Source organism: Haplochromis burtoni, unplaced genomic scaffold (genome assembly GCF_018398535.1).
Source record: "Haplochromis burtoni strain Fernald_Lab_line unplaced genomic scaffold, NCSU_Asbu1 Contig_300, whole genome shotgun sequence".
Taxonomy (NCBI): domain Eukaryota; kingdom Metazoa; phylum Chordata; class Actinopteri; order Cichliformes; family Cichlidae; genus Haplochromis; species Haplochromis burtoni.
In genome coordinates, this window is record NW_024582661.1 from 426,678 (window position 1) to 436,374 (window position 9,697).

Consider the following 9,697-nt stretch of genomic DNA (forward strand, 5'->3'; position numbering starts at 1 on the left):
ATATCTTCGCAGTAGCGATTGACCGCAAAGTAAAGCTACCGGAAATGTACAACCCTACATCCGGTCTCAAACCAGGAAGCTAGCATTTTCTCGTGCACAGGGTCTACTGGCATGCGTTGTGCGGCACTATCTGTTTTGTTTTGTTTTCTTTTGTTTGTTTGTTTTGAGGGGGGTTTTCTTGCTTGGGCCATGCAACAAAAGTTTCCCACTGTATCAAGCGACTCACACGGTGTGACGTACCTTCGCACCGTGTGGAATGACAGGAAGCGGACGCTCATGGTACACATGAAGACCGTGAGGGCTGCAAAAAGTCATGGCATACAGGCAGATTGCAAGTGTGCTCAATGTTGACAAGGACATAGTCAAAGCTGTGGTCCTTACAGATGGCTACATCTAATTAAAAGTAAATATTTGACCTGATTAGCTATGTTTGAGATCTGGAAAGCAAACATGGAATGAGAGCAAGTTTTAATCAAAATGAGGTTTTTCGTTTACTGCCTGAAAAGCTGAAGAGCATTGCACGAATAGTGTGTAAAATATTTTAGATCATGATGAGTTTAGAAAGTAGCCTTTGTTGATTCTTCTCTGACATGAACCGGGTACTGTGCCATCTGTCTGTTGGACTCACAGGGAGCATATCTGTCACAGATCCGTGCAGCACCGCGTCATGGCATATGGCACCGGCACAGCTCGAAGCCAATTATATGACAGATGATTCGCTCAAATCTCTCACACACATTTGCATGCATTTCTCCTCTGAGGAATGCACCGAGATGTACAACTTCTGTACATCTCAACAAGCAAGTCCAATCTCCCCTCATCTTTCTGTCTCACTTTTGGTCTTTTTTTCCATCCTTATGACTTCTCCCTTCTGACACCGTGTACATTTGTCACAGTGCTTTCACTTTATCAAAGTTTCTGCCCTTCCCTCTAAAAGTTATTACTGTTTCATTAACAAACCTCAGATATATGAGGGATAAATAGACTTAACTCTGTTTGGGTAGAATCACCTTCTGTCCAAACTGTGCTAAGAACCAATGTCAGTCTATTTGCAACAGATGTGATATATTACAAATATAGAGCATTTTGTGAACCACGGGCATGAATTTAGGAGAAATCACATGCAGAGAGAGCACAATAGTTTGTCAGAGCAGATAAGTGGCTCAATCATTAACTGGATGCAGGCAGGATGGTGCTTGTAGTTAGGATTGATTTTTTTTTTCTTGTTTAAAATTATCCCAGTAAGACACCTGTTTGATGACAAAATTGGCCACAATTGCTTCTCAGAAGCAAAGCAACCAATATGTGTTTGTCCAAGTCGAGAGATCCTATAGAAACTGGATGTATATTCCCTTTTTCTCACCGCATTGGTTCTTCTTCTTCTCCTCTTTTTTCCCCTTGATTTATCTGCAGTGTAAACCCATCTCCACTTTCATATAATAAATCTCCTTCTGTGACCAATCCTGTTGGTTCCTTGCTATTATAAATCCTCTGCGATCGCTGCACCTGAAGTGTTCTAGGTGAAATGTTTTTTCTGACGTGTGTTGGAAGCAGCAGAGAGGATTGTTCTCAGTTATGCATGAAATAAGACACCTCATATACGCCAACTCCATGTCATACTTTATATCAATGCCTCCCCGCGGACAGTAACTGCACCTGTGACAATGATACGATCTGCTTTGTATGGGTTACATGAAAGCAGTGTCGCTTTTTTTATTTGACACTAATAGAGTCATGATGGCGTCATTTGTCACTGCCAAGATTTTAAACTTTCTCTCAGGAGGAAGAGCCAACCTTTTAAGACACAATTTTTTTTGGAACATTTTATATTAAAACTAAAAATTTATCTGCCTGAGCTGTCATTCAACCTGCACAAATTATGCTAATATTGCTTTTATTGCTAATATTTTTTTTAAATATAGTGTCATTTCATGTCATTTCATCAAATGCTTCCCATTTGACCATCTCAGATTTGTCTGAAAAGATTCCAGGAGAAGCAGAGAAACAGTTTTACGTCCCTTCTGTCACTGTTTTCTGAATAAATATTTCAAGGAATGAAGGTTCATTTTCTTCCTTTTGTGATTCTGACTATTTTCAGAGGAATGTTTTTGTTTGCATGTTAACCTAATAAACAGTGTGACCTATGAATCATTAAAGCATTAAAAAGACTCCTAACTTGAGGTCAACCAGTGTTGTCTACACATAACAGACAACTTAGTAAAGAACCCATTTTAAACAATATCTTTAGGCTCTTTGATACTAGCAGCCTGTCACGTAAACAGAATTTATTTGTGTTACTTTAGATGCATTTATGAAAAATTTTAAAAATGACCCAGTTTCACAGGTATAAAATTGTATTTTCAATTAGATGATCCCCAAAGAAAGCTGAAAAGTAGATGTACTTAAAAAAAAAAAATATTAAAACTGGACATGTGTGCCACAAAAGAATGAGTGGCAGTTCCTAAGAAAAACTAGCTCACTTTGATTTAAAGTAGCTTAACAACTACTGGAATCATTGGCATAAAATTTGTCAAATTGTTTGAAACCCTGAGGTAATGCTGTCTTCTTCTTGCCTCAGACTCAAAGCTGAGTCTGTGCCATCAGCCTCAGCTGTGTTTAATATTTTGAGCTGACAGTCAATTGATTCCTTGATATCTCGATGAGTTGAAGTCGGCATGTTGCGTTTAATGAAATGTGAGGTGTTAGATGTAATAAAGAACCCGCACACATTTATCATCCGTGACTCTTTGATTATGTTGTCTTTAACTTTAGAGATTTGTTGTTTACAGGCCTTAACTAATTAGATTCGCCATCACTGCTCTCTGTGGCATTCATCGATGCAGCAGAGACACACAAAAACAACCAGCTAATGAACATATTGGAGCTAAAAACCGAAACACTTGATTAGTAAAGATGAAAACTAGAGCTATAAATATTTCTATAAAATATGGGAAGGATTTCGATTCAGTTTTGATTCAGGTAACACAAACATAGTGTTATGCACTTCGGTGCGATGTTTAATTAAACAGTCTTATTGATAATATAATGCCTATAATATATTTTCCTTAACAAGCTTGCTCACATGGCTCTGTTGAGTGCATTCACAAGAAGATCCAAATGTACACATGGGAAATGTAGTCCAAAACTTAAAAAACACTTCAGTTAACTGTGATGATTCTACAAGCAAAAGTAAAAATCAACAAAAGACACAAAGCAGGGAAGCAGAGGATGACTCGAGGGATAAAGGCACTGATTATCTAAGAAAGGAGTAGAGCACACAAAATGAATACCCAGGAAAGCAGCATAACAAATTTAAACAGGTAAGAACATAAATAAATGGTGAAGGAAGTGCATCAGGTTTAGTTAATGAACCAAATAACTAAATATGATACAGCTACTACTTGTTTGAATTCTCTATGATGGAGGATCATTGCCACATGTTGAAAATAACCTTCCAGTTTTCCTCCTCTTCTGTGTAGTGCTGAACTGCTGTGAGGGGGACATTCTCCTTTTGCTGGACTCCTCGGGAAGTATAGCAAACTATGAATTCTCTCGTCTGTTGTTCTTCGCCGCCGACTTGCTGCGTCCCTTTTCACTGGGCCGTGGGCACGTGAGGGTGGGGTTGCTGCAGGTGGGCACCGACCCTCACCTGGAGTTCGGCCTCGACGTCCACAGCAATCAGGAGAGTCTGCAGTCGGCCATGCAGGGCATCAGGCAGCTGAAAGGAGACACCAACACTGAGGCGGCGCTCGGCGTTGCCCGCGAGCTGCTGACGGAGACGGATGTGAAAGTGCCAAAGATTCTCCTGTGGCTGACTGACGGAGTGCAGCCTGGTGATGTGGACAGACCAATGTCAGAGCTGAAGACGCGGGGAGTCTCTGTGTTAATAGTGTCAACTGTACATGGGAACTACCAGGTGCTAAAACGTGTGGTGACACCTCCGCTGGACTCTCACTTATACTCTGTGGACATAGACAACATTGACATCATCACAGAGGACCTGAGGAAGGCCATGATAGGTGTGCATTTGTGTGTTTGAAATGCAGTATGCGGTCTATTGTAGACTCAGCAGATGGTTAATGACGTTCAATTCCAGAATTATTTTCTCCAGTTTCGTGTTTAATGTCTGCCTCCCCTCTCTTATCTCATCTGTAGAAATCATTCGTGCTGAACGGCTGCGTGTGGTTCATTTGACCTCCCACAGCGCTGTGTTGCAGTGGCGCCCTGTTCTGAGTGAAAACAGTAGTTATTATGAACTCTGGTATAAGTCTGTGAGCAAACCAGGTCGTGAGATTAGACGTACTTTAACGGGAGACTCCAGCAGGGCAGAGCTGAAAAATCTGCAGCCTGACACGACCTACACAGCGTCCCTCCGCCCAGAGTCCAACCAGGCAGTGTTTAATACACTCACCGTAACCTTCACTACTTTTCCTGGTAAAAAACATTTAATGGGAAAATTCTCTTTTAATGCATGTGATTCTATAATACAGTGATGCTTCCCTAAAATGAAAAATAATTGAAGAGCTTGGTAGAAATCACTGGCATATCTTTCACCAAAGGCGCCAGTTAAGGAGCTTTGGCTCTTTTCTCATAATCTTACTTAGACAATGTTCACAGAGTAATTGTTAAATGGTTTTTATTCAGATTTCAGATGTTATTATGTTGCTTTTATTTAGGTTTCCATGCAAGTCTGAAGCTATTTACTGCTGTATTTTTGAAGTTTGCAGCTCTGAAGATGAATTTTTATAATAATAAATAATAAATAAGATTTATATAGTGCCTTACAAGAAACCCATCGTCAAAAGCCAAAGGACTTGGTCAATATGTGGCATTTGAACTCTCCAAAAGTTGATTCTGTTCATCTGGACGTAGTGTTTTCAGTTGGAGAAATGTTTCGTCACTCATCCAAGTGACTTCTTCAGTCTCAGCTGACTGCAGGTTTCCCCAACCTTATAAACAGCATTTAAGCCCAGTATATTACAATACCCCATTTTACTCATTCAGTTGCAGTTTGAAGCATGCTAGGGTTTCTACAGGAAGTTAAAACTGATACTACCAGTGTTTTAGCACCAAAAGTTAAAATTGAATCCTGAAAGCCATCTTCTCACCTGCTGCTGTGTGTGTCCCTTCTTCTTGTGCACTCCTCAGATGTTTTAAGCCCAGCAGTGGTCCACCTGTCAGATCATGGTCCTCATCAGATCCGTGTAAGCTGGGGTCCTCTGCAGCTGGCTCGGGTACAGCAATACACAGTGGAGTATGGAGCTATTCCCAGTTCACATGTCCGCACTGTGACCTTACCCAGGCAGAAAAATTCAACCTTACTGACCGGCCTGGAGCCGGGAACTCAGTACCTGGTTACAGTCACTGCTCTGCAGGTGGATGGAAAAGAAAGAGCTATGTCTGTGAGAGCCTGCACACTGGCAGGTACTGATATTCCTTCTTCTTCCAGTTCAGTCCCATGTCTGCACTGGAAGCTGACATTTAGAAGTTGATACTTAAAGGCTCTTTTGTTGTTTTTAAATAATTGCTATTTGTAGATTCTGTATCAGCCTTACTTATTACCAGGCTGCTTAAATCTTTGCCTCTGTTCCCTCTTGCAGAAGCTCTGCCTGCTCTGATTGACCTTCAGCTGGAACCAGTAAAACGACGGGACTTGGGGGTGGAGGAGATGCAAGTAAAGTGGCAAGCCAGTCAGGGAGGATTAAGAGGCTACTGGATCAAATGGGAGACAGAAAACCCCCACAGCACCACCTCTTCAATGTACCTACCTCCTAGCTCCCGTTCAACACAGCTCACCCATCTTGCACCAAACAGTCGAGTGTGTGTGTCCCCCATCTACAGCTCGGGCAGAGGAGACGGGCTGTGCTGCACTGCCACGACTCACAGAGGTTAGCTGGGCTAATTATCACCACTTGCATGTTTCCCTCTGCAATTGTGGTCATGCAGAAGGTTAAAGGAAGTGCAAATTTATGTTTTTCTGTCTCTTTTCTCTGATAGATTCCAGACAGTGGGGTTGACAACCAGTCTAAACCAATCAGGCAGCCAAAGCAAACCACTCAAGCACTAAATAAGTTGGATGCAAATATTTCATCTTGAAATTAATTCTAGTGTGAGGAAAAGGCTTTTTCAACAACTCCACCACCAACAAAGATGAACAAATACACATGCCACGTACTTAAATCTTTTTTCCTGGCAATGCGGGAAGACAATATGCCACATCAGCAGTGTTGGGCAAGTTACTCTGAAAAAGTAATTAATTATAGTTACTAGTTACTACTTCAAAAAAAGTAACGGAGTTAGTAACTGAGTTACAATATTCTAAAAGTAATTCATTACTTGAAAACTAACTATTGCGTTACTTTAAAAAAAAAATGTTTAACCCTCTGGGGTCCAGGGTATAATTGGCCATTTTTAACTACTTTTGATTTTCCCTCCACATTTCACCTTTAAAAACTATTTACTTTGCCTTGTTTGGTATCATTCTTTTCAGCACAACCTCACGTGTCTGAATTTACAGTTATGTTTTCATTTTGACATACTGTATTAACACAATTGATCTAAAATCAGACAAAAAACATAAAATCAGAGTAGAAAAAGTTATTTTTTTACTGTAACAACCACAAACATGTTTAATGAATCATATTTCATAACTTTAAATGCAAATATAAATGGTCAATTTTAAAATCCTATGCACAAGTTTTGCAAACAACAAAGTTATTTGCATCCATTTACCTTTTACCTTGATTTTTTTAAATAACCATTTCAAACTATTTACAGAACAATCAGCTGTTCTGCATTCAATAAGATGCCACACAAATTATTTGTGCCACTCCAAAACAATAATTTCTGTCCACTATAAAGGAGAACATCACAGCCTGATACCTGCAGGCCTGACAGCAGGAGACAGCAGTCACCTCATTGTTCTGACACACAACACAAAACTATCCACAACACTACACAAGACAACACATTAACTACACACTCCAAACACGCTAAACTCACAAATCTCTCACGATCTCAAAACTCTCTCTCTCCCCTCTCTCTCTCTCTCTCGCCGTCACTCCTAAAACTTCCCGTTTTTTTTGTTTTTTTTTTTTTTGTTCTTGCTATAAGCAGAGAGTGCTTGCTAGCGCTGTCCTTAGACAGTAAACGTGAGAAACTATTGAGGGAAAAAACGCCGCGTATATATTGTTTATCGATGACTCTGGTTTTACGTGGCCTATCAACACAATTTAAAAACTGGTATATATCACCTTGTTGCTTTGTCTTTAAGTGGTCATGTGATTGGCTTACCACGACTACTTTATTCTTCCTCAGTCAAACAGCAGCACTCATGCGAGTGTTTTGCCCCCTTAGCTCCAGGTGTTGTAGACAGTGATCGTGATTATCGTCCGCGGGAGCGCGCGCAGCTGCTTAAAGCTGTAGCGTCCAGATTACTTACGTAGTCAGCTACTTTCGGCAACTGATATAAGATGCGGTAAGCTGAACACAGCTTCAACCGTCTGTTTGTTGAACGGACCGCATTTTCTTGTTAGAAACTGTAACGGCGTTGTAACGATAGGAATAGTAATTAGTTAGATTACTCGTTACTGGAAAAAAGTAACGCCGTTACTTGTAACGCCGTTATTCCCATCACTGCACATGAGTAATCCAAGGAGCTTGAAAAGAAAGCAAATGGACTCCTTTAAGTTGTAGTTGCTTTCCTTTCCAAGCTCCTCAGATTACTATGACCATGCTGACTGAGAACCTACACTGACATGCCACATGAGTTTATCCATATCAGTCAGAGGTATCAGTCACAGATACATTCACGTACACACACTCACATACAGTTGTGCTCAGATGTTTACATACATGTCATGTTCATTTAGGACTTTTAATCATTTCTATGAACTGTTCTTTTTCCAGGGTGGAATGATTAAACACAATACACCTTTTAATGGCTTTAAAAAGTCAAGAACTGAGTGCACAGCTTGAAATTATTTTGGATTTTCTTTAATCCACACGGGGTCAAAAGTATACATACACCCTCACTCATATTCTGTTGTTTTTCTACCCAAGTTGAAACTTGAAAATAAACAACGACAACCACTTTCAATGTGTGTTTGGGATCATTGTTCTCTTGAAACAGCAAGTTTCATCTCTCCAACTACTGATTGGAGGTGAATTTAGGGTAGTTGTCTTTCTTGATTATTCCATCCACATTGTGTAATGTTGCAGTACCACTGCTATCAAAACATCCCAGAGCATGATGTTACCACCAACATACTTGAAAGCTTCACCTTTACTTCTTCAAACTTACCTCTTGTCATTGTGGCCAAATAGCTCAAACTTTGTCTCGTTTAACCATCGGAAGCTACAAATTTTCCATTTTTTTCCCTTGTTGGCACTGCTCAGTCCATGGTGATGTAAAACGAGTTTCCCTGTGGACAGTGATGCTGATGTTTCAGCAGATTCAGTGTCATTACATGTTTACTCTCTTCTGAGAGTGACAGGTTGCCAACGTCTGAAAGATGACCCAAAGTGGAGACACATCTGAATAACTTGTACTTATGCACAACTTTTTGAGCTCGTGATCTTGGAATCTGCATTTGTTTGGAAATGGCTCCAAGAGGCCCTCCTAACTTCTGTAAATCTACAGTTCTCCTTAGAGTTCCTTGGTCTTTGCCATTGTTCTGAGTATTGGTCAATCCAATGACTGCTGTCAAACAATCCTTTTTATACTGATGAAGAGAAACTCATCTGTATGTATATTTCTGACCCTGTGCAGATTAGAGAAAAACCTAAATAAATTCAAACTTGAGCATCCAGTTCTTGTTCTGTCAAGTCATTAAAGATGAATGCTGTACAATCACTCCACCCTGGAGAAAGAGCAGTTAAAAGAAATCATTCAAAGCTCAAAACTACCACGGCATTCATGCCCACAGTGAGTGAATGTAAACTTCTGACCACAACTGTCGACAGCATTGAGAGCTAGTATGATAGTTAGTGAAGTGAGTGCACTTTTGTTCATTTGAAATAAGCTCTTGTTTTTCTTAAAAGTATATTCAACAATTTTAGTCTTCTGTTTGTAAATTAGTTACTTTTTGGGTTATTTTTAAGTAGAATCTGAATGGAGATTTGGTTACAGTGCCTGGAGCAAGATCTGTTTTTATGATCAGCTGGAGAAGTCGCCAGTGAAAGCATGCTTGCAGTGAAATGAAGAACTTAAGTGCCCCATTCATCTGTGACCTGAGCAGCTGAACTACAGTACCCTGATAATCAGGCTGAGATGCATTTTGTTTTCTCTTCCTTACTCAAGATGCAGGCATCAATTCAGGTCGGTAACAAGACTGGAGCTTCTGTGAAAGTCTTTACACAGCTCAACTAAAACTTGAAACCACTTTACTGCGTTATTTTACCATTTAATGATGGCTACATTTACAAATGCACTTGGATTTTTTTTTTTTAAACACATATTAAATCATTCTAATAAAGTTTGAGAAATTTTGAATAAAAGGTAGAGGATTGTGATCTCAGCTGAAATTTTGTAATCCGTGAAAACTTTCTCTGGCAGATGATCAGAAACTGTTTAGTTTCGTTACTTTAACAGGGCTGTAGCTTTGTTTGGCAAAATCACCCGTTCATTTTAGGATTTAATTTAAAACACACACACACACACACACACACACACACACACACACACACACACACACAC

At 40.0% G+C, this 9,697-nt stretch overlaps 1 protein-coding gene across 1 annotated transcript in view; it reads left to right on the forward strand.

Moving 5' to 3' along the window:
- The window catches only part of LOC102311427 (von Willebrand factor A domain-containing protein 1), a 12,468-nt gene extending 6,162 nt beyond the window's left edge, over positions 1-6,306 (forward strand). Inside the window, exons 2-6 of the mRNA XM_005941473.3 lie at positions 3,480-4,019; positions 4,156-4,434; positions 5,149-5,424; positions 5,601-5,888; positions 5,998-6,306. Coding sequence (XP_005941535.1) covers positions 3,480-4,019; positions 4,156-4,434; positions 5,149-5,424; positions 5,601-5,888; positions 5,998-6,017 — 1,403 coding nt within the window. The 3' untranslated portion in view covers positions 6,018-6,306. The remainder of the gene's footprint in view (positions 1-3,479; positions 4,020-4,155; positions 4,435-5,148; positions 5,425-5,600; positions 5,889-5,997) is intronic.
- Positions 6,307-9,697: the final 3,391 nt, after the last annotated feature.